Source organism: Cyphomyrmex costatus, unplaced genomic scaffold (assembly GCF_001594065.2).
Source record: "Cyphomyrmex costatus isolate MS0001 unplaced genomic scaffold, Ccosl1.0 scaffold449, whole genome shotgun sequence".
Classification (NCBI taxonomy): Eukaryota; Metazoa; Arthropoda; class Insecta; order Hymenoptera; family Formicidae; genus Cyphomyrmex; species Cyphomyrmex costatus.
This window is the reverse complement of record NW_017278737.1, coordinates 41,411-66,774: the sequence shown is the minus strand read 5'-3', so window position 1 is coordinate 66,774 and position 25,364 is coordinate 41,411. Positions and strand designations below refer to the sequence as shown.

Genomic DNA, 25,364 nt, shown 5'->3' with positions numbered 1-25,364 from the left:
ATTTACATACCGCGAATACTCATATAGACATTTTTTACTTAAATTTGATTTATTTTTCAGTCACATGTTATTTTTATTTATTTTATTTTTATTATTATTACAATATTGTTTTGTTATTTAATATAAAATTTTCACAATTTATACTTAGAGTTATAATTTAGCAATTATTTCAACATTTTAGCAAAATTTACGACACATATTGAATACTAAAATAATAAACTTGTTGCAAGTGTTGTTTATTTAAAAAAAAATCTACAATTTTTTTTAAATTATTGATGTTTGCTACATGATGCAAGATTACATCTATCATTTACTTTCACACATTTTCTATCAGAACAGGTAAACAAGAGACACTAGGTCATACGTTTTAGCAGTTTGATTTTCTCATTTTAACGAACAAATATTTGATCACAAATTGCAAATACCATGATAAACGAAATTTTGTAGCAAAGACGTCAAAAAATTTTGAAGTCTTAAATAGAATGTCAAAAACGTATATATATAATTTAAATATCATTTGCGGCTTTTCTACTGTTTTTGTACTAGTATTATTAATTTACACGTATTTCTGCAGAAATCGTCATTGTTTACATGATTTAGCCGTATTATTCAGATAATTGTGCGCATCTTTCATATATCATACAGTAATTTATTTACTGCTGTAAAGACATTTCCGTTCAGCCTCGACGCTATGCGTAAACGATATTTATCTCTTTAAAATATGTACTTAACGAACGAAAGTGAAGAAGTAATCGGAAATAATATTGCACACGCCACGTGGTGGGCAAGAGAAACGCAAAGGAGAGTGCGTACGTGACATGAATTCGATCTCAAGGCGACCTCATTTCAAATTATTACCAAATTTTGAACGCGCATTTTTTTTGAACCGATCAATTCATTGAATACTGATTAGTTTACGACAATTCTTCGTTGTTATCGCAAATAACATTCATTAAAGAAAAGGGAATTTACACACATTACCGCGTTTTTTCAATAAAATTAAATTTAAATTAAAAAATTGAATTAAATAAAAAATTAAATTAACACCAACACACCAGATTAAACTTTCAATTCTTAAGTTTTTAATATAAATTTTTGTTTTTAAATTTAAATGTTTGTTATACTTTACATGTTATATAGACAACAGAGCAAAACTTACAACGGTTCAAATATTTCATAGTTTTTAACAATTAACAAATTTTCATTATTATAATTTGGCTTGCGAAAAGAAAGGGTGTGATATGAGCATAACCGACTAATTAATTTTTATCTTTTTAATAATTATAATAACCTTCATAAAGTGTTGAAATGCAAACATTATATATTTATAATTTAAACTCTAAATAATTTGCAAGCAATTTTAAGTTGCAACTTTATATAATCCAATTTTTATATAATTATATCACGTTTATCAGCTTACTTACTGCAAGTAATATTGCTGATAAATCGGCGAAAATATTATGGAGTGGATGATATATACATATGTATGAGAGGAATTTTATGCTGCAGAAGATAGAATAATGATAGATAATCTCGAGAAGAAATAAATATGAGATAATATAGGAATAACTGCATTAGACAAAAGATACAATTATAAAATGAAGATAAAAGATGAATGATCGTGCATTTTCCTTTTTTTGAATGAATAAGTGTGATGAATAATTAAACTTATTTCAAATTATTACCAAATTTTGAAAGCGCATTTTTTTAAACCGATCAACTCATTGAATATTGATTAGTTTACGACAATTATCTGTTGTTATTACAAACAACATTCATAAAAAAAGGAGGAATTAAACATATTTATTACCGCGTTTTTTTCAATAAAATTAAATTTAAATTAAAAAATTTAATTAAATAAAAAATTAAATCGACTCCAACATCAGATTAAACTTTCAAGATAAGAGGTATATACAATTTTACTTTTTTTAATAATCTTTTCTTAAAAAGTAGGTTTTATTGAACAATTAAGAAAAAGCAATTTTATGAATTCGGCATAAGTATTTGTAATTTTGTATTTTGCTGATTGTTTATATCTAGACTAAAAGAAAGCATATTTCAAAGATCGATCTTAGATATTACGACACTTACCTTGCAATAGATAGCGAAATATCACACAGACATGATGCAAAAATCATGCATGTTGCATTACGGAGGCCAACTCGACGAATGAAGAAGTACCTTCCGCGGTTCCTGTCGCTCAGGATTTCTACCTGCTCGAGGTAAAACGATTCCTCTCCTCCGCGTGTTAGTTGTACACCAAGTTCCCCACCATTCAGACATTGTACACACACACATACATATATAACATACCGCATATGAAGAATATTCACGCATACAGGCTTATAATATCGAACATATGCGTAATTAAATAAAAAGAATGCAAAATATCATATCTGTCTCGATGTTTTTATTACAAAATTTCGCTGATGTGATCAGCTTACGAGTCAGCTTACAAATTAGTAGGTTATAATTATTATTGATCTCGTAAGAAGATAATACAGTTTGGAAAACTCTTTGAAAAGCATTAAACAATCATTAAAATATCATTAGTGTAATAAGACAGAAATCGCAAAATCAACAGAGATCTAAATTTTAAAAGCAAATTACTGAAAAAAATTAATATTTAAGACGTTATTTAATTATTATTATTAGTTTTCATAAATAAAGTTATATAACTTTTGTTAAGAATAAATAATATAACGAAAGTAAAGAGCAAATAAAAATCAAATTTAAACATCTATAATATAAAACGTTTAATATTTATATATTAATCTTAAATGTTTATACATATTTAAGATTAAACATTTCATATTACACATACTTAAAATTTTAAATTTGACTCTTACTTATTCTTTATTTTCGTTATATCATGTATTACTTTTCATCACTTTATAACTGCGGTTCGCAAAGTGAACCAGAAGTATAACAAAGTTATTAATATAATTGTATATTTGTACCGTGTTTATAAACTTTCCAATAACCAGCGCAGCTTGCATAATTAAGGTAATTGATGCACATCTGGTTATGAAAATATTTACACAAAATTACAAATTTCCACAAGAAAATTTTAAAGATTAACATGAAAAACCTAGCTCGATATAATTTATTATATTACTCAGTGTTCTAAATTCTATAGCTTTCTATTAAAAATTAGCAAATTACATTGAAGGAATGCAAGAATAGCCAGGTTAAATTCACATTTGAAGCACAAAAGTTTATCAAACACAAACAGCCGCATAACGCAATAATCTTTAACATTCCAGATTTATTTGGAAATCAACGATTGCACTTAAAAATTATAGTGATACTAAATTACCTTTCGCGATGTGACATAAAATCAACAAAAGTTTTAGTTCTATCTTCCTCTATTTTTCCTCATCTTTTTTTTTTCAGCTCCATCTTTCTATGGTGAAATTGGACCACAAAATTACATCATATTTCTAGTGTTGTAAATGGTGAAACCAAATTCACCATGCATGGTGTTACAGTTGGCAGAAGTCTGATAGGCTTGATAGGCTTATACTTCATGTGTGTTAATCGTTACTATATATGTTACTATATTGTTATTGTATATATATATACTCTAATAATTTGCGTTGTTGATACACTATTAACACATAAAACCTTATTATTAAATCTAAAAAAATCTAATTGATCAATTGGGATATGAACGTGTAAACGTTATCACAAAATGCGAAGTTTCTCGCGAAATGGTGGACTGTATTACCATATGCAACAGCGCTTGTATAACATGCATCTGGTGTATCCTCTTTTCGGTATGGTACGAACCTATAAAAATAATGGGTTACAAACGATAAGAGTGTGTCGAAGTATCTATGTTTGTTATGTGTATTTCTTCAGTTATATTATTCCTTTTTTTTTAGTTTTCCGAGATTCTCAAAGAACCTTAGAAGAGTTGATTCGAGTGAATGTTGCGTACGTAGAAAACCGATGCAGGAACATCGAAGAGTACGTTCGCACGATTTTCCGAGATACGTAAGAACTGACTCAGATCATGCACGACGGAGATTCAAGGATTCTTGTTTTGAATATAATCGTAAAAATCAACAAAAATGTCGATCATACCATAGAAAAAAAATATGCGCTCAATCAGGAGATTGTCGGAACATGCATCGGTGTACGGAAAGAAATAGGGAAACGTCGCAGATATGTAACAGACAAGCTGAACTAAATTCGAATAGTTACAAGTTGAATGATTCTTTAAACAAGAGGAATAGCACAAATGCAAATTTAAAAACAGACAGAAACGAATATCGTGTTTGTAAAAGATTTTGAGGTAAAAACTAGCAGCACCAAGAATTAAAAATAAAAGTGAAATGTAATAATGAAGTAAAAACATTAAATGAAGAATATGAGAACACAATTCTTCTAGCAATAAAACCATATGGTTAAGTAAAAAAATGTACATCTATTATTTTCAAAATCGCTTGTATTCATTAATTCTCTACAATGTAAAACTTTAAATAAAGGAACAATTGATTTTTATATTGTATGAATTCTAATAGATAAATATACAAAAGAATAAGTAGAATATAATCTAACTTCTATGATAATACATATACCCTTTAAATCTCGTGGAATGAAATTATCTTTCTCAAAGAGACTGAAAATTAAGCCAATCTTGATAAAAGAGTGAAAGTCTACCTCTTGAACGAGAATGGTAGTACTTTTATTCTTTTTTCAAGACTGGTTCAATTTTCAGTCTCTTCAAAAGAGATTTCACTTTACGAAATTTAAAGAGGATAAACTCGTTAAAATTATCACAAGTACGAGTATACGTAGGAATTTTTTCAGACTTTTATGCAGTACGAAACAATATAAAAATTTGCACTCAAGTTCGAAAATCCAAATTACACGTATAAAGATCGAGAATTTTACATTGTGTGTGTGTATTCCATTGGAGATCTAAGAACTATTTGTCCACATACATATATATGTTTTCTTTAAAATAAACTTGAATAAAACAAATAAAATAAAAAAATTTGAAATGTTTAGGCATTTTGTTAGCAGTATAATCTTGATTTATATTTATAAACTTTCTGTTTTTAATCTTTATCTTAGAATTTACAATCTGTATAATAAGTTTATATCGTTAATTTATTAATCTGTTATAATAATTTAAGAGACACTAGTAGCTATGTTAGCCTCGAAATTTTGTTCGACATTATTATCGTATTTCTTATCCGCAGTATCTTTTTGAATGACAATTTCTTTGAAAGGAGCTCTCATTGTATTAATATCAGGATCGTTGTCGACAATCTGCATAACTTTTTGGACTGTTGAAAATTCCATTACGACTGTCGATTTTGTATCATTTATCGTTTGAGAAGCCTCTGACATTTTGGCCCTTTCGTCGAACTGTCTTACTTCCAGTCCATCTCTAAAACGCATATTCAATATACACAATAATAAATTGTAAATTAATATTAAAAACCGTATTGTTTAATAAATAATTGCAACATAAAAATAGGAAAATAAAAAAGAATATAATATAGAAAACAATTTTTTTACGTGAATGATATTTTCTGTTTGCTTCTCCTTTGATATCCCAGATCTTTAGAAGTGTTCTTCTGACTTCTTTTACTTCTGTGCTTGCTTCCATTTATACCAGATTTGCTAACAATTTTAGCATAGCCGTCAAAATCTGATTTCCTTGACTTTTTGGCAGTTTGTAAAGCATAGTCCTTCGATCTTTTTGAATCAAATTTTTGTTGAGTAGTAGTTTTTCTGGGACAGCAACGATGACTTTGATATTGCCACCTAATGTACAACAAAATTATTGATAGCACATATAATTTTGATATGTATTTAAAGAGATGCCAACACATATACACAATAGTAAAAGTTTATCAATGTCAATAAAATAAATATTTAATTCTACTTAAATAAAACATTATATACATTTCTTGCTTTACTATATTCTACTGTATATCGCATAAAAACAAGGTTAGATCGTGCTTTTTTATCTATTTTTCTTGTAAATTTCAAAATCATAATTTCAAGGTCTCATTATATTAACTTACATATTATTTAAATGTAAGAAACTATATATTATGTGCAGAAATTATCTTTGTGGTAACAGGAAACTGTAATTTACAATTTTTTAGGATTTTTTATATAGGTTTATGGTTTTCTCACAGCTATTTACGTTTTTTCTTTTATTCTAAAAAAGGATTTTTTATTCGGTATAAGTAAAATAAAAAAGAAAAAGAAGTGCGCGTTTATCATTGCGGATATTACAGACACTAGTATTCCTTAAATAGCGCCGTGAAAATCAATATTACAATTTACAATAATTACGCAAAATTGTAACAAAAAAAGCGGTTAGTAATAATTACCATAATGCGCAGGTTGTAACTGTGGAACTGAACATAAAAATGCAATTCAGCACTGTCAAGACTATTAGTGATTCCAGCATGACTTGCCAACATTTTCCCTCATATAAACGATTTATTGCTCGCTGTCTTTCTACATTAAAGTAAAAATTACTAATAATTTTTTACAAAATTGTATTTAGGGATGACAAATAGACAATTAATACATATCCACTTTCAATAACGACAACTATTTATGTCAATTTTATTGTATCCAATGTTTTTAATTACACTATGTTCAGAGTGAGCTAAAATGTTAATACGCAGCAGAAATATATTAAATTTATCATATATACTATTGACTTTTCATACTAATTAAAATTTACAAATAAAACATAAAATATTTGCCTATACATATATTGATAAATAAACTAATTTTATAATTATGATATATTATTATATATTATAAATAATATAAATTTAATTTTAAAGTTAAGAGTAAAATATAAAACATTTTTTTACATTTTATACGTTTTATATCGTAGAAAAATAAAAGTCGCTTACTTTTAGGGCAGATTTCAAAAAATTACTAGGGTACAAATGTTTGAATGGCCGCAATTGTGTAATTTGCGCAGAGCCGTATGAATTGAATTTGTCCTGATAACGAGCACACCTGACTTCCTTCCACCATGTATACATATTCACCTTGTCTATTTCCGTTATAGTTAAACAGACTATGGTCACAATCTATGGTTCAATAGATACAATTTAATATCTAGTTTTATTCTTTTTCATGACGTGAAAATAAAATTATTTTGATTTTTTCTTGACTAATGTATTCTTTGGGTTGAAGTTAATGATCGACCTACTCGTGCGAGATATTTTTCAATTTCTGCAGGAACACCTTCGCAGAATCGACAGGTGATCGGAAAGGGAAAATATATAGGAAGTATGTACAGATTATCATAACTGTTGACAGGAAAACCAGCCAATCAGTAACCCTGCTATACTGTAGACCTTCTCTCCGCAGGGGTTCTTCTGGGGCCCTTTGTGGACATCAGAGCACACAATAGTGCAGTAACCGCAATATAAAAACGGCGGTCTCGAGATCCCCTGATCTGCGCATCTGTATGACGTAATATAATGATGATATTACGGCTTTCCCCCCTATCTTTCGTTCACGGATCAAGCAGCTTTAGCTGCAGTTTCCGATGCCACAATCGGTGGACCACCCTGAATAATCGCCCGCGGCGAACGTGCCTGTTGATTTATTTATTCCTTTACTGCTTGCGACAATTAATATTATCAACGGAAAACGAGAAAATTATACCAAACTAAAAATAATTTGCTGATTTGTAAAAAAAAAAAGAAAACAAGAATACTTTCTACGTTATCATTTTTTTATTATAATTAAAAAATAAACCTTGCAGATTAATTTTGTTTATACTGTGTGTTAAATTATTCTACTAATTTCTATGTATGTGACTTTTAATTGTAATTTATAACTGTAATGATTTGTTAACAGTGATGTTAATATTTCCAGAAAATATTTCCATTATTTAAAAAAGTAATAACTTAACTAATATTTATTTTTAAGTTAATATTTTCATCTTGATTAACTTACTTTTTGTTTCCTCTAGGTTTAGGAATTAAAAGAAAAGATATTATATTGATAGAAATGAGTACAAGGAAATTTAATTAAGAGAAGTAACTAGAAAAAAAAAAATAACTGTTCAAAAGAAGTTATTTCAAAAAGAGATCATTCTATCAATCACTATTTTCTTAACGAACATTTATCTGAATGATATCTACGTTTGCAGCACGAGAGTTTTCTTTAATCGAGATGCTACCAGCTCCTTTATAAGTGCTCAATTCTGTTTGTACCCAGGCGTGCGAAAAAATATCTCGATTTTACGCGTTTTTCACAAGTGGTCCATGAATTATCGTAGTTCTTTCATCCCGAAGACGTCGGTTCTCGCGCGTCGAGATCCTCTCCTTAGCTCGCAGACAGCCGTCCCCCGTATAATATCGCGGTCACTTGTCGCTCCATTCATCAGCAACCGCAGGCTCCTCTTTAGCCCGTCACGGCTTAGGAAAAACGAGTAGCTTTTCACTCACCGTCGTGACCGTGATCGTCACACCGTTTCTCTCGGTGTGCATCGAGAGCGCGCTCTTTCCTCGTGGCGTCCTAATTTATTGGTCAACGCCATTGTCACCTTAAACGCGACCACACAGAATGCGAACGACACCTTTATGAACTCCCACGCCATTCACAATTACGAAACCGCCCTCGCATTTTCTTACTCCCACATCCCCGCGTATATTGTAAATCCCCCCCTTTCCTCCTACACGCCGATAATCGCGACATCCATTCTCCTCTTTTGTAAGTTTAACTTTACACGTCGGATAGACACCACGGTCGACGATGTCGCGGACGACGCTCGCGGGATTCGCCGGCTGTGACGACCTCGAGAAAATCGGTGACAATGCCGAGAAAATATGAGGACAGTTTAAGATGTTTCGAGAGTACCTTCTAAATCATTTTTTTAAAGAGAACGACTAAACTCAGTATATCTATATTGTATTATTATTTAATAATACAATCGATTAATTTTTTATTCGAAGATCAAAATCTATGAGTTTATATTAAGCAGAGATATAACAGGAAGGAATAGATATTCAAGAGTAAAGCACAAGTCATTATAGCATCAAAATGACATCAGCTCCAAAATAATTACAATATTATCATATAAGTCATTTTTCAATAAGTTATTTTGACGATTTATTTTGACGTTACTATGATTTGTTATTCTGCTTGAGTAATATATGCTTTTATTATGTATTTACGTGAAAAGAATGTGCAAAGATAATTCGCTTTAGCATATTTTTGATTGAAGTGACAGAGAACAGAGAAACAAAGTTATTAATTTTAATATATCTCTCTCTCTGATATGCGACAATATTATTCGTCATATTCTTTGACAGTTCGTTCACTTATAACTCAGCGAAGCAGATGAAGAAGTTAGTAAGCAATTATGATAATAGAGGCTTTAACAATGCGGCCTCCAGTGGCAGTGGCATGCTGTGTCATTGACTGTCATCAGACCCTTTGTATGGATAGTCAAGGAAAAATTGAAAAGAAACGAGTCAAGAACGAGAACTTCTGGTCAACCATAACGAAGCAATTTTGCACGGCTACTCGGTCAAACGATAAATAAGCTGGACGCAAACTGAATTTCGTATTAGTCATACAATGTGCATTCCATTGAAGATTCTATCTGCATAATAGCAAACAAAGTCCAACTTTTTCCTTCGAATGCTATCAACGGTTACCGACAGATTTAATCCGAATTCATCATATTCATATTCTTTGAACTCCTGGAAGAATGTTCAGATCTATTTAATCCTTTACTGCTACAAATATTTTTTTTATTTATTCTAGCTGTAGTTTATTTAAATGATAAATGCTTATTCTTCATGAAAGAATTAGGCAAACTGAACAATAAATATAATAGACATACAAAATTATTTTACTTTATAAAATATAAAATATAAAAAAATATAATCTTTTACACTTATTAATAACTGTATTTTTTTCTTAAATCTTTATGTAATTATATATATAATTTACGTAATTGATAAAATTACATTTAATTTTATTTTTTGAATTGTGTGATATTTGGTGATATGAGTTTATAAATAAACTGGTATATGTGTGTGTATACAAATACGTTAATTATTTTTAAACTATTGAATTATTTTCCTCTTTTCTTTCGTTTGTGTTTTTTTTCTTTTATGCTTGTTGGCAGTGCATTTTCCTCTACCACGTCAGATTCCTTTTCATCTTCTACATGTACATCGTCATTAATTTGCGATGGTGCAACTGCAGGTACAGATGACGGTGCCGGTATTGGCGGCGGTTTAGGTGTTCTGAGTTCAAGTTCGACGTTTCTGTTTTTCTGTTCAGAGTATTCTGCTTTCTTTTTAATTCTTAATAAAAAAATATCCTGATCGCCCTCTCTTATATGATCGCTGTACACTTCTTGTGTTCCTGAAATAAATTGAGGATATACAGTGATGGTCTTGCATTGATGGTCGTCTTGTTGTCCATTTTTACATGATCCGATCTGCAAAAATTTAAATTATACATACATATTATTTCAATAGAGTTAACGTTAAAGTTGTAAATTTTCTTAGTATTTTTGTTTCCTTTGATATATTCGCTCTTTTTAATAAATATTTATATTTTTTTAATAAAAATTTTATGTATAGAGTAAAAATTTATATAAAAATTGTTTATCTTAATTATATAAATATAAAGAAATATATTTATATACACAAAATTAGCAATGATAAGTTTTGATTAACAATATATAATCAAGTTTTACTCAAATTTTTTTGTAATATTAATGTATTATATATCTTATTACTTATGCTAGTAGAAAATGGCAATTTTTTAAAATTGAATATTAAACGGAACAAACTTTGTAGGCAACAGTCTGCGATTTATAAGGATCGTCCTTTTCGTGTAAACGATATGCCGAGTGGACTCGAAATATAATCCGATCGTCATAATCAGCATTGATTATTTTGGGGCCTGTTTTGCTCGTCGGTCTTTGAATTTCGACGCAGTCACAAGGTGGTTCCCATTCTTCCCGTTTCTTTTTTGATTTATTTTTATCTTTCTCCAATCTAATAATCAGCTGATTGCTAATCATCTCAGCTCCTATTTCTTGATAATATTTTGAACAAGCATCCTTGACGAATGAATGTGATGAAGATGATAATGGACTAGAAGATTGGGTTATTGAGGGACAGAGGCACACGTCTTGTCAAAAAACAATTTAAAATCATCTCAATATAAATATGAATATTTATGCTTTATTTAAAAATTATTGAGTATAATTTTTTTATGATTAAATGTTAATGAATAAGAGAGAAAAAATATTGTTTTTTTCTTAATAACTTATTTTATAACTATGTATAGCAAAAAATAAATATTTTCTTAAAAATAGAACATTGGTTGTTAAATTAAGTTTTAAGTATAAACAATTTGGATTAAAATTCATGTCAAACTAATTAATAAAAACAGACTTTCCTTATATTTACCTTTATCGTTAGAAAACTGCATTTTTATGGATAATTTGAAATGTGGAATGTAAAGTTTATTGAAAGCAAGATTATTATTTGAATATTTAACGTCTCATTTTTATAAAATTGTGGTTGGGATTCAGTACAGTTTCTTTAAATCGATTCTTTAATTTGACATATTCACATTGTGCGTTAGAAAACAAATACATCGCAGATTTATGATTTCTAACATCATTCGGATCAATTCCAATCAATTCGCACCATGTCATCAATTGGATAATTCGATTAAAATTGATTACATAACAATTTACCATCATGTTATGTAACAAGTCCCATTATTCACACACATAACACTGCAAAACAGCAAGAATGATTGCGGCAACTTATAACTGTGGCTGTTTAGCAAAACTGTCTGCCCTGAGCCCTGGACCAGTAGGATTGCAAGCACCTTGTTCACCTTGCTGTTTTCAACCACACGGCACTGTGCACCATTCACAAAAACAAACAGCACAATGTTGTATGCATTCCAAAATTATTAAAAAACCAAAGCATATCTATTCAACATCTAAAAACAAAGCTTGTTGCTGCATCAATCGTAAAAGTTCTTTCCATATACCGTCATGTTCACAGAAAATTTCGTCTGTACACTTATCATCAGCCCTTCCACAATATTCTTGTTGTTGCGCTGTAAATGCATCAAGAATGTATTCGACCCCTTCACGCAGGCTAGTAAGCGCAGCAGTTTCTGCATCGAAAGAAAGCATGAACAAGCAGTTTTCGAAAAGCAGAAGCAAACCAAAGGTAGAGAACCTTCAAATGTCTGACACCGAGCAAACTCCAACTGACATAATCGTGTCTGAAATCGTCAAAAAGGAGCAGCCGCACAAGGAGATTGAAGCTATCATCAACGATAACCACGTCATCATCAGGATGCACAAGGAGACGATCAAAGAGGAGTACGATCCTCCGTGTGAATGCATTGGTCAAGTAGTTTCAAAAGAGTCGGCATTGAGCCAAGGAAAGTGCAATAACGGCTTTGTGTTCGACATGGCCCATGGCAATTTAGAACTCTGTCGTACTCCTCGAGAGGATGCTCCCGTACCATCGACTAAGAAAACCTGCGAGGAAACGGGATGTCGTACAGTCACGTTATATCCAAATGTAAAAGGCGATATCAAGAGTGCTTCTACAGGTTATCGTATGGACGGCAGGGAAGTTAGAAGGTCAAAGATGATAAGACCAATTGATCTCGAAGAAAATCCTAATATATTCTTGTTGAGAATTAAGAAGCACTGTGATAGTGGCGATAAAAGACAAACAATCGATCTTGAGTTCCGAGCACCGCGTCCATGGTTACCAACAAAAACGAAGGATCTTCAACCTGAGACATTAGAGGAACATGAAGATACTGACAAGGAACACGAAGACGACATTGACAAGGAATATGAAGGTCATATTGATATGGAACATAAATATGAGGAGGAATATAAAGATGAGGAAAAAAATAAAGATGAGGAGGAACATAAAGATGAGAAGGAGCATAAAGATGAGGAGGAGCATAAAGATAACATTGACGAAACGATTGATGCTCACAAGGAGAATAACGAATAAAAAATATAAATCTCACAATAAAATTCCGAAATACTTTTAAGTACTTAAGTAAGTTTTTTACTATTTTACTTGATTTAATATTTCTTCTATGGTTTCAATAATATTATATATAATAATGTCACTAATATATTTGTATAATGATATAATATCACTAATATTACTAATACTTTGTAAAATATATATTTAAAATGATAACAAGAAGTATAAGAAAAAAAATCTTCTCCAATTTTGTTTTTAAAAATTCAAAAACACGAGGATAAAAAAATATTGATGTTGCAAAAGTAAATATTATAATAGAAGTTTTAATATATTTTTTTTCTTCTATTTTCAATTAACAACATAGAATTACATTGTTGCATTATATTTTTACGTATTGCATTTACTACTAAAATTACTACTAGAATTATTATTAAATAATTTCCAGTTTCTATTATAGACATTGCAAAAACAAATAATTGGATTATTATTTTATGGGTTCAAAAAAAAAAGAATAAAATCTACTATACTTATACTCACAAAATTAATCTTAGGCTTTCAATATGATGCAGATAATTATTAACGCGTAGCAAATTAAATTTCCAGAACGTATAAGAATAAAAAACTAAGAATTTGGTATCAGCGCTTCTCTGAGTTCTTTGTGTGCATTTAATTTGCCTCGAATCAGATATATAATTTCCAAATGATAAAGTTGTAAATCCATACATAAAATTAATGCGACAGATATCAAATACAGCCTTTTTGGTGTCATCCTTCCATTAACTACTTTTTAATAATTTAATGCAAACACAATTTTATTAATATTAAATTTATATGTGCAATTAATTATATAATTAATATGTTTATATATTAATATTTATTTATATATATATAATCTTACATTTTTAGATTTAATTTTTATATAATTTTATATTCTAATTATAAATTCTATATAATAACATAGATCACAAACGTAATCGTGAGACACTTTAAGAAATGTCGCTGAAAAAATTACTTGTTCATCACATTCTGTATTCCTGAAGATGGAGTATCAACGGCGAGAGCGCAAAAGAAAGAGATTTGAAAAATTTCCGGATCGATTCTCACGATTTGGAGCTTGGAGTCAGGTGCGCGCGTGAATGGACTTCTGGCTTTCATTCATCTCTTCTTGAAGATTCGAATAGCCACCCGCCCACCAAGGCCCCCATTTTTTGACGTCCGACAGTCTCGAAAGAATAGAAAAGAGGATAAAGAAAAAAAAAACGATGTTTTTCAGTAAAGTGCGTGACCTGAAATCGAGCCGTTTTCGAGCGTCCAGTTCTATTGATGCGTATAATGATAAGCCGAAGTTTATTTGAGCAGATCGTGATTTTTCAATTCACCTGATAGGCTTTTTATGGTTTTGAATTTATTAATGCTCGGATTTCCATGATAGATTGTATGGTATATTTAATAGTACAGTGAATGTCTTGACTAGAAAAGTAATATGTAATACTGCATTGTTTCCTAAAAGTAGAAAGTAAAATATACTAAATTTCTAAATTTGAATGATCTTCTTAATTTGAATAGTTCTCAGGAAAATCACATATAATTTCAACAATTAGCACATTGTGATCACATTTTTTCATGTCACGATTTAATAATATTTTCAAATATTGTTCTTAATATTCAATAGTTTTAACAATCAAATTTTAAAATAAAAAGATATCTATTTGACTAAATTGTTTACTTATAATATTGAATTTTATTATTTATAACCCCCTCCCCCCTCTCTTTCTCTTTTTTATTTATTTGATATAAAGTTTTTTTCATTATCTGTGATGATAGAAAATTAAAATATACGAAGAGAGAGAGAGAGAGAGAGAGAGAGAGAGAGAGAGAGAGAGAGAGAGAGAGAGAGAGAGAGAGAAAATATTTAGTATCAAAGTTTGTTATTATAAAATGTTTGGTATATGATTTTATAAATATAATCAAAAAACTTGCATATTGTATATATATATATATACATATATAATGTACATACGAAGTATGTTGATAGTAGGAATTTTCTGGAAGATCCCTAGTTGATAGAAGGTATGTATCTAGATGTAAGTGTTCCTATATAAAAATATTGTTGGACTTGGTAAAAAAAATCTATTGGAACGAATAGTATACGAATAGTATAATGTAGTTGAATGATTTTTATTTTTCAATGACTTCTAACAGTTTTCTCGCGAGTCCAATAGTCTAGTATTATTCGTAAAAGTGATCTTTATTAATACGCAGTTCTTTCTGCTTATTACATAATCAAATGTAAATATGGCTTGTGCACAGCTGTGCAAATTAAAATGCTGCACATGGGTATGACAATTTCTTATAAATTGTTATGTATACTGAGTAATACTTTACAATAAAACATTTGTGTCTTCTTTTAGGTATATATTGCAATTCTTTTATTCTGTAAAATAAACTTTAATTTTAAAATACGTATATTATAAATTTATTTATAATATTTGTAACTTATAAGTTTATAACAATATTATATTATTTATAACATTTGTAATTCATAAAGTAAGTTTCCTAGAGGTCTCTTTATAAATCATGTACGTTTTCAATAAACAGTTTTTTTTGATTATACAAATAAATGTAGATACACTATTAAAATTAAACCTTTCTCTTCGTATACTGGTTTTCAATGTATAAAATCTGTTTTGTATTATACAAATATAGTAAAAATGGATATCACTATCATATATTATACGATTGCATAAAAATTAAAATAATATTTAATATCAATCGAAATATATTAAGCATATACATTAACATTTCATTTTTCAATAAATAATGAAGCATACAATAATACCGACAACGTCTCTTTAATATGTGTACAAACAATGAGATAATGTTCTTTTAATAAAAACAAAAGAAAAAATAAATGGCTGTACTCGTGCAAAATGTGAATGAACTAAAATGCTAATCAGCTAATATGTTTTGTAAATTGAATTAATTGATAACGCGCCGCATATAAATTCTAGCTGCGTTTTATCGAGCTCGTCAGTAGTTTGAAGAAAGACATCGATAAAGTCGTACCTTTATCATATACAAGAAAATAATATCGACGAAAGAATAATGGCAGGAATCTGCAATATTCTGTGTATACTCGTAATTACTGTGTTTACCATCGTAACCGCAGTAGATTACTGCAACATGAAATCATGTAGCAAGAAAGGAAGTCATACTATGTGCAAATATTCCGTAAGTAGCAATATATTCACAAATGCAAAAAATTATGTCTTATATCATACATTTACAATCAAAGCACAATCAAATTCTTTATGAAATTTTAAAAATATATCTTGAAGAGCGCATATCTTACACTTTTCATTTTTAAATTAAACTATTAAAATATAATTTGTGTGTGGGATATATGTATACATATATAAAAGATAAAAAGGAATTAAATAATAGGAAAGTAATTCTTTATAAATGTTTTTTTTGTAATTTGTAAAATTGCATATAATGTCATAGTTATACAGAATTTTATGATTATTATGACAATATTATATTAAAGAGAAATAATATTTCCTTAATTCAGTAATTATTAAATAGATAAATGTACGTACATACATAATTAAGATGTGAGATTCAAATAAATATAAAATAATATTCTATAAAACATAGCATAAAAAATTTTTTTCTCTCTCTCTCTCAAATTTAAATTATGTAGATATAAGAGTTACAAATTTTTTAATATAATAACAAATTTTATCGATTTTGGCCTCAAATTCGTACACGTACAAAAAAATAAAAAATGTTTTGAGAGAGAGAGAGAGTCATATCATTATAAAATTATATTCTTGTATGTCGAAAAAATGTACCAGAATTTTTCAAACTTTTTTAGAGCCCAAAAATTCTTTGAAAAATACAGTCACACACTATTGACCCAGTTGAACTAAAAATGCAGTGAAAAAAAACATTAGACCGAAAGTTAAAAAAGAAACAGCTGTTGTGTTTCATAACAAAATTTGTGTTATGAAATAGATAAATTGAGATAAATATTCAATAAAAATATAATTAAGTATATTTTAAATGTAATAAATAATATAAAACATATAATATACAATAATACGTAATAAATATCATAATATAAAATAATATGTAATAAATATTATAATATAAAAATTAAAATTGTTATATTTATACGTTTTACAAAATGTTTTACGATAAGAGAGGAAAAATATGTACAATATAATAATACTTTTGTGCATTCTTTTTAAATATAATCGTTGTTTTTTCTTTAAACTTATTAAATATTTTTATTTAGATTTGAGAGAGAGAGAGAGAGAGAGAGAGAGAGAGAGAGAGAAAGAGAGAGAAAGAGAGTCAAGTATATGTATATTAAAACTGAGAAAAAAACATTTATAATGATTTTTAGAAGTATTACATATATTCAATTTAGAAATATTACAAATTTAATAAAATATAATTAGATAAAGTTTATGTTAAATTATATAATTAAAATTTACTATTTACATTTATAATAACACAAAAAGTTATTTATTTTATCTAAATAAAAACATTTTTCCTTTTTAAAAGTTTTATTGTTAAAATTCTTTAATGAGAGAGAATTTGATTTATACATGTACATATTTAGAATATATACATATGTTAGTTAATTTTGTAAAATCGTATTGCAGTCAAAACCAGCGAAAGAATGTGGAGAATCACCTCTTCCTGGCCTTAGTGATGCTGAAAAAAAGAGTATATTAAATAGACATAATGAACTGAGACAGAGAGTTGCATCAGGTAATGAAAAGAGAGGAAAACCAGGTCCGCAACCAAAGGCGGTTAGCATGCCAAACCTGGTAAGACGTAGAATATATATTATTATACTTGCATATTAAATTAAAAAATAGACAAAAGAATGTTAAATAAATACATATATACTAATTTACTTTTTAACAATTAAATTCTAATTTAAATTTTTTAAAAAGAAGTAAAATTGTTATTCAACCCTCCAATAACAATGTAGAATTTTTAAAGTACAATCAACTTATAACTATAAATTTTAAGAAAATGAATAGATAATGGAATTTGGTAGCCTCTTAAACATTGGGGCAATAATGTATGTACACAAATACGCTAAAGTTCTGTTATTTGTTTCATTATATACTAGGATACTTTGAGATTTTTCTTCAAAATAAAGCAAAAACAAGCATACCTGTACCAAATAATTATTAATAGTTTATCAATCCTCATCTATACATTCTCGAAGTTTTGACATTTAAATTCCGGATACTCTGTATAATTCTCTTAGGTTTGGGATAAAGAACTAGAGCAGATTTGCCAAACATGGGTCAATCAATGCGTATTCGGTCATGACGAATGCAGAAATGTAGGTAAGTACCCAGTTTATGTAAATTATGTTTATAATAGTAAAAATGTATTTATTATGTTTACGATAAAGTATAATAAAATATATAGTTCATTGATAAATAAAATTTAAACCGATAAAAGAGAATAAATTATATAATAAATAAGAAAAAGAAGATCGATGTCTGCACATAATAAGAGTGATCCAAGTTCGAATTCAGGCTGAGGTGATATTTTTCGCAATACATACCTAAGTTCTTTCAGTGTTTTAAAATGCTTATTATTATCGTTAAATTAACAATCAATTTGTAATGTTATTTCCAGCAACAGTTTATGATTGTGTTTCAAGTTTGAATCGGTTTATACAAATAAAAAATGTATTTGCCGTATAAACATTATCACTAACATGTACTTCGATTAAAAATAAATTGTTTTCATCTTATTTAAATAATTTTGAAAAAAAAAACTGATTTATCTGTTAACAATTAATGTATGCGATTACAGATAGATTTACAGTTGGTCAGAACATGGCCCAGACATCTTACTCGGGAAAAAATACAGCCACAGTGGTCAGTATGGTTGATATGTGGTACAATGAAGTAAATGATTTTAATAATACTGAAGTTGAAAAATATAGGTAAGTATCCTTTTAATTTGAATTTTCTAATCATATGTAAGATATTCTAATCATATATAAAGATTTTACATATAGACAAATATAATAAAGTATAAATTAATTATTCTTTAAATAGCACCAAGCATGTAAAAATTATCTGTATATAAATACTTCATATCAGTAAGAATTTTTGAAATATATTTAAAATAATAAACAAATCAATTTATATTATAAATAAAATCAATATTAATTAAATTATCTAAATAAATAATATTAAAAACATCAATCGATTGATATACCATAAATGACGTTGTATCGAATTTGCAATTGACATTACTTCTTATCAATTAAATCGGACTTAATTTATGAATACCACAGTAAATGTTAATAAAGATTTCAAGAATCTTTGCAATACACACTCGTTCGAAACCGTGTCGTTTAGAGGTATCTATCAAATCTTTCTCTATATATTTATAGGTATAAGAAACAGCGCGTAAATAATATTATAAGATGGTATTAATTAAAATACTTCTAAGATGATACATTTTTTAAAGCGTCTATAAAATAATTTATTTGTAGATTTGATACAAAGACAGGTCACTATACCCAAATAATCTGGGCTAATTCATTGGGTCTTGGTTGTGCACAAATGCAATATAAGAAACCAAATGGCTGGAATGTGAAAAACTTATGTTGCAACTACGGTCCACACGGAAATATGCAAGGTTCAAAAATATATGCAATTAAAAAGTAAATTCGATTGATAGATTAAAAATGTAGTTAAAAAATAGCGATATATGGAAGGAAATAAAAAAGTAAATAAAAACATATAATACATGTGTTTTGTGGGTAGAAATAGAAATAATTAGTTGTAGTTGTCATAATATATATAACAATGTATGAAATTTATACTGTTGTAATGTATCTAAAAATAAATGTGTGCAATGAATAAAATATAAATTTTTATTAACTCTTAAGATAAATTTCAATGTGTATTTATGTACATATATTTAAAGCAATGCTTCTTTACATTATTTTTATCATTTTATACTAAACAAAATAAAAATAAAAATCGAAGAATATATTATTATATAGATTTTAGATTATATTTTAGTTTACATATCTTTAATCTTAACAATTATAAAAGTATAAAAATTTTTCATTGATTTCTGCTTATACATTTATTCATAAATTTATTCAAATTATTGTCAATATCCTTTCCTAAATCGGCATAGAAATGCAATACGGCTAACAAGTTGTTCTGTTGCATTGAGTCATGTATGTCCACAGACATGTTTTTAATTTTTTCAGCGCAGAGAAAGAACACTTCTCTGTGCACGACAGGACGGGATCATTATACGTCAGTATTAGCTATAGTGTTAAAATTAATTTCATAAACTTAAGAACAAGATCCCTCTCTTTCTTCATGAGTTCTAAAAAATTAACAATTAACTTTAAATTCAATTTTTGGATTTCCACACTCAGCTAAATTTTGAATGTGGAATCCAAGAATTACATTTAAAATTGCTTCACAATTCCGCATCCAACTTCGTTGATATAAGAATATATATGTATATTATGTGAATAGGTATATTATAACTGTAATATTTTCAACGTTTTTCTCCTGAAATGTTTCATCTGCTCGAATTGCATCCTGATCCGGCAGCCCCCTCGATTAACGGATTACATTACTCGCACCTTCTTTCCGTTTACAAACTACTCATCCCCGCGGGTAGTCCAGCCTGTCGTGATGATTCTGCGAACGATTCGTAGCTTTCAGGTGCGCGCAACGAGGAACGTCAGCGCGTATTCATCGTCTTTAAATTGCGAATGGATACAAGCAATCCATACATCAGAAAGTCAGCGGCGCTCCGGGTGTGCCCGTGGCTTCCCGGTGAGCGCGAGAACACACTCGTCCTCGCACGGGAGAATGCGAGAGTTCTCCCGATGAAGAAGCGGTATCTCGCGTAAGGCAGGAGGAAAGGTGGCTGGCCCCATTAGGGGTTCTAAACGCATTTTAAAACCGGATTCCGGGAGAAACGTATCGAGTGGCAGACACGTAACAATGACGCAGGCAAACATTCCGACATACAGGCCCACCCGCAGTGTGTATCTCTGCACAAGGGAAGCGATCTGCGACATGGACAACATAACGCGCAGGTAATGTTTGGACGCGCATAGAAACCAAAAAGAATAAACAGCGACGGCGAAAGCGGAAGAATTTGTATTCGTTGACAGCAATTTCCTCGGAGCAACAGCTATTAAAGAAAATTGAAACGATTGTAAGTTCATTGGAAATTCAGGACATAAATATTACTCACAGTTGCTGCATCCAATAAAATACGCATAAGAATTGTTAATGTCTATAATAGCAAAGAACCTGCGCTGATTATATGCTAAATTGGATCTCAGTGAAAAAAAAAAATGAATTAGTTTTTACATATAATATAACCCATACAGAAATGTTGATACAAATATGTATAATACTAGCCAATACCAAAAAAAAACAGTAATTATCTACTTATTTTAAGTATTACACGCTGCACTATAAAATATCAACTTTAGCTTCGATGATATAAATAAGTCGTCAAATTATGAAAGACTATTGTCGTTCGAATAAAAATTGTAACTTTTTTAATTTTATATTTGAAAAAAGTAGAGATTTAAAACAAAATAATCCGTTTGTTTTTATCGGCAAGTGCAAAAGTAGAAAAACAAAGTGCTACAAATATTTGGCGGACAAAGTCAACTTAATAACAATAGATTATCGGTATGTAACCTGAGAGATTAGGATAGACTTTTCTAGGGTTGTAATCCGGATGCATTTAAATAACCGTTTAACCCAAGGTTACCTTTCAATTATAAAATTTAAAACAGGTCAAACTAATAGAAAGTCACCTGTCAACCTGCATGGGACAATAAAAAGAAAAATAAGAAATCATAAAAGATGCATTGTAAAAAAAAAAATGTTTAAATTCAATGAGGAGTTTTTTCTTTTTAATTTGAAACCTTTTAAAAGATACTTAATGGAAATCTATAAGGATGAAACTTAACTGGCTATTAAAAAAAAGGATCTAGAAGAGAGAAAAGAGTACGAACTTTCGTATCTTTGTGTGGAAAGAAACCTACAAAACACTTTAGTACAATAGATGAAAAGAGACAGAGACCGAGAAGAAAGATTCATGCTCTAGAGAAAGAATCTTAGAGGGCTCGCGATCATATATCTATAGATCGGTAGGAGGGTGTCAACGAGCCCCACAAAGTCCCAGCGGGGTTTCCGCTACCCGAATTGCTACTGGGACTTCCCGTGTGAGAATCTGGTACACTTAACGTTAAGCTACCGCAGCAGCTCCCGGATTATCCAGTTCTGTCAGCTGCGATCTTATCCATGTCATGTTCCGGACAGAAATTGACATTCGCGTGCCACTTATAATCCGCTTTAAACCTAAAGTTAGCTTATTGGCGTGTGCTCAGTTAAGGCTCAGAAAAAAATCAAAATATTAATGATTTTCCTAAGCGATTAAGAGAAAGATACACATTGGCAAATTGTATTCTTTTGAGAGTGTAATAAAACAACAAAATTTTAATCTTTTATCACACATCACTTCATTAAAAATAATAAAATAATGAATATTATAGAGTATTTAATATATATTTACAAAGAAAAAATATATTGTATATAACTCTAATCTGAAAACGCAAAACTGCGTATTAATAAATAATATATTAAAATATTTGATTATAATATTTTGTTATTAATGTATCAAATGCGTAGAGTATAAAAAAATATTTAATGTAATTATTTTCTAGGAATATACCTATAGTGACTTACGAATTTGATTAAATCGTATTGTTACAAATTTATGTATTCCTATAAAAATTAATAAATAAAAATATCTATAACAAAATTATAGATTTTTTTTAATACATATGTTACACAATGCGATCAAAAATCAATAATTTCTTTCCGAAGTGCGATATTACATTTTCCGAAGATTTTTTTGCGCTGAGCACAATGTTATTAGCAGAATTTGTCTATCAATTTGTCAAAATTTTGAATAAATTAAAATAAAAAAGGCATTTTTTGTTATGTAATATTTTTTACTGCAAAAAGAAAACTAGCTTCTAAATAAGCTGAACGACATCTGAAAATATAATAGAATTCAAGAATTTTCAAACAAACTTCGGTTCATGATCATACCTTTCTTGAAAATTTTATGGAAAGTCTAAAATTTAAATAGCAACAGCTTTATGAAAAAATATCATATGATCATGAACCAATACTCGTTCGAAAACTATTGGTATCTTGAGTTTATTTAGAAATCAGCTCTTTTTTGCCACAAAAAGTGTTAAAAATTATAAAAAACGCCATATTCTCCATTTCATTTTGATTTATTCAAAATCTTAACGTGCCAGGCAAATACTGCCAACAGTTTCGCGGTCAGTGCGAGAAAAATCTTCAGAAAATGTATTATCGCGTTTTGCAGAGATTTTTTTTACAGCATTGTATTATTTATGTTATATTGATACAATATTTTGAATGATCGTTTTCATTCGTTAAGTATCTTTTATAAGTCAGTTAATCAGATAATTTATTGCACGTGTAAAACATATTTAATTAGTTTCATGATTAAATGTGCACCTATAAAAAAATGATTTTGCAAACTATTGGGAAATTGTAATTATTGAATAAAATAACGACGAATAAATATATATAAGATTTCTGAAGAAATTCATTATATCCAATTTTTTTAATTTTTTGATTTGATGAGTGAGCATATCATCCTTTCATACTTCCCTCGGAATCACAAATTCATATACGTGACCGCGAAACATCCAATAAAAACGTAATGAAAAAAAAGGCGGAAAAAGAGCATGGACACGGAGACGCGTGTGCGTTTCTGAGGGCGAAAGGGCGCAACCCACCGTTCTTCCCCCTACGTCCTTTACAGTGCGTCGCATAAACGAGCAAGGGAGTTCTCTATTACATGAGGGGTTGCAATCGGTGCGGTTGGTGCCGCCATCTTGAATTTAATCGCCGGGAAAATGGTGGTAGTCTCGAAGCAACGTTGACGAACGAATATCGTTGCTTGATTTAAAATATTATATAGATGCATACTTATGCGAGAAGTGGTGCCTAGATTTATCAGGGAAATATTACAATTACTATTTAGATTATATACAATATTAATCTTAACAGAGAAAATAGTATATTATTATTATTACTATAATAATAATAATATAATATATTATTCGATAATATTTTAATTAAAAAAGTATATTAAGAAAAGATAATATGAATTAAAAATTGTCATATGTAATTTAAGTACCCAATTGTTACACAATAATAAAATACTGATTATTTAATAAAAGTCAATTTATTGTACAATATTTCTGTGCATTTGTAAATTGTACATTTTAAAGGGTTTAAGAATATTTATTATTGTTAAGATAAAAATATATACATGCAGAGTAATGAGCTATTATATTCAAATTAAACGCTATCGATATATCATAAATATTTATTTCAACAATAAATCCGCTATACAAATATATAACAAATATAATATATAAAAATAAATATATATAAAATATACACTTTTCAAATATATTCAGTCTTTGATTATTTACACCTAACATATTATAATTTTATACACATATATTTACAGATGATGTATTATCTTCCCAAAATACATTTTTATTACACCTAATTTATATTAAGAATTATACATAATAAACAATACTATCTATTTTAATTAATTATATACAAGGCAAAATACGATAAAATTTTGTCTGAAAGCTTTTATAGCTGAAAATTTTAAGGCAATTTTGGCAAAGTGTCTTTAGAACTGTTCAAAGTTATAGTTAACAAAACAATAATAGCCAAAACGATTGCCAACATTCGTTGAAAGAATATGACGCTAAAAGAAGAGATAAATATTTATATTACATTACATAAGTATATATCTTTTGTTACATAAATACATACATTATATTATGAAAGAAAAAGTAAGAAAAAGTGAATCGCAATGAATGGAATCTATAATGCAGTGTATTACGGACTAGTATATTACTTATTCTAACTTATATATTTAAATTCACAATTTATCTTACTTGTAACATTGTAAAATATTCTCATCATTTTCTCGTTCGTATGATAAATTTGTCGCGATAAACTCAGAGATTATCGAACTCCCAGTTTACAGTATCTAAATTTATGATTAGCATCGAATAAGCCCCCTTACTAACTGATGCAAAACCCTTCGATATTCTTATCGAAATTCTCTAAGCATCTAAAGCTATAACTGTATGTTTATTGTAAACACTAAATTTAATGTCAAAGTGATCGTTGTGTTCAATTTTCTATCAAAGATCCAACG

General features: G+C 28.8%; 4 protein-coding genes across 5 annotated transcripts; 2 read left to right on the top strand and 2 right to left on the bottom strand.

Moving 5' to 3' along the window:
* Nucleotides 1-5,142: 5,142 nt before the first annotated feature.
* Nucleotides 5,143-6,559, bottom strand: LOC108777581 (uncharacterized). Its single transcript, XM_018544506.1, has 3 exons — nt 6,363-6,559; nt 5,536-5,784; nt 5,143-5,404 (listed from the first exon to the last, which is right to left on the bottom strand). The coding sequence occupies exons 1-3, from the start codon at nt 6,440-6,442 to the stop codon at nt 5,143-5,145; spliced, it is 591 nt and encodes a 196-aa protein (XP_018400008.1). The 5' UTR covers nt 6,443-6,559.
* Nucleotides 6,560-10,093: 3,534 nt separating this feature from the next.
* LOC108777607 (uncharacterized) lies at nt 10,094-11,564 on the bottom strand. Its single transcript, XM_018544539.1, has 3 exons — nt 11,448-11,564; nt 10,823-11,166; nt 10,094-10,465 (listed from the first exon to the last, which is right to left on the bottom strand). The coding sequence occupies exons 1-3, from the start codon at nt 11,467-11,469 to the stop codon at nt 10,094-10,096; spliced, it is 738 nt and encodes a 245-aa protein (XP_018400041.1). The 5' UTR covers nt 11,470-11,564.
* A 92-nt stretch (nt 11,565-11,656) lies between these two features.
* LOC108777600 (uncharacterized) lies at nt 11,657-14,249 on the top strand. Of its 2 annotated transcripts, none has more exons than XM_018544529.1 (2): nt 11,657-13,088; nt 14,060-14,249. In XM_018544529.1, exon 1 carries the CDS (start codon nt 11,799-11,801, stop codon nt 13,038-13,040), a length of 1,242 nt encoding a protein of 413 aa, XP_018400031.1. In that variant the 5' UTR covers nt 11,657-11,798; the 3' UTR covers nt 13,041-13,088; nt 14,060-14,249. The 2 variants fall into 2 exon arrangements, with proteins under 2 accessions (XP_018400031.1, XP_018400032.1); XM_018544530.1 differs by having other exon boundaries at nt 13,981-14,249.
* A 1,812-nt stretch (nt 14,250-16,061) lies between these two features.
* LOC108777601 (venom allergen 3) lies at nt 16,062-19,786 on the top strand. The gene is made up of 5 exons (XM_018544531.1): nt 16,062-16,250; nt 17,693-17,860; nt 18,313-18,394; nt 18,873-19,005; nt 19,564-19,786. The coding sequence occupies exons 1-5, from the start codon at nt 16,125-16,127 to the stop codon at nt 19,736-19,738; spliced, it is 684 nt and encodes a 227-aa protein (XP_018400033.1). The 5' UTR covers nt 16,062-16,124; the 3' UTR covers nt 19,739-19,786.
* Nucleotides 19,787-25,364: the final 5,578 nt, after the last annotated feature.

Excerpts from the sequence above, each read along its gene's own strand:
- LOC108777581 (XM_018544506.1), bottom strand. The coding sequence starts at position 6,442 with ATGCTGGAATCACTAATAGTCTTGACAGTGCTGAATTGCATTTTTATG. Across the intron at positions 5,785-6,362 it reads GTTACAACCTGCGCATTATG|GTGGCAATATCAAAGTCATC; the intron begins GTAATTATTACT and ends GTTGTACATTAG. Across the intron at positions 5,405-5,535 it reads AAACAGAAAATATCATTCAC|AGATGGACTGGAAGTAAGAC; the intron begins GTAAAAAAATTG and ends TATGCGTTTTAG.
- LOC108777607 (XM_018544539.1), bottom strand. The coding sequence starts at position 11,469 with ATGCAGTTTTCTAACGATAAAG. Across the intron at positions 11,167-11,447 it reads GCAGTTTTCTAACGATAAAG|ACGTGTGCCTCTGTCCCTCA; the intron begins GTAAATATAAGG and ends TTTTTTGACAAG. Across the intron at positions 10,466-10,822 it reads CGCAGACTGTTGCCTACAAA|ATCGGATCATGTAAAAATGG; the intron begins GTTTGTTCCGTT and ends AAATTTTTGCAG.
- LOC108777600 (XM_018544529.1), top strand. The coding sequence starts at position 11,799 with ATGATTGCGGCAACTTATAACTGTGGCTGTTTAGCAAAACTGTCTGCC.
- LOC108777601 (XM_018544531.1), top strand. The coding sequence starts at position 16,125 with ATGGCAGGAATCTGCAATATTCTGTGTATACTCGTAATTACTGTGTTT. Across the intron at positions 16,251-17,692 it reads ATACTATGTGCAAATATTCC|TCAAAACCAGCGAAAGAATG; the intron begins GTAAGTAGCAAT and ends ATCGTATTGCAG. Across the intron at positions 18,395-18,872 it reads TGACGAATGCAGAAATGTAG|ATAGATTTACAGTTGGTCAG; the intron begins GTAAGTACCCAG and ends ATGCGATTACAG.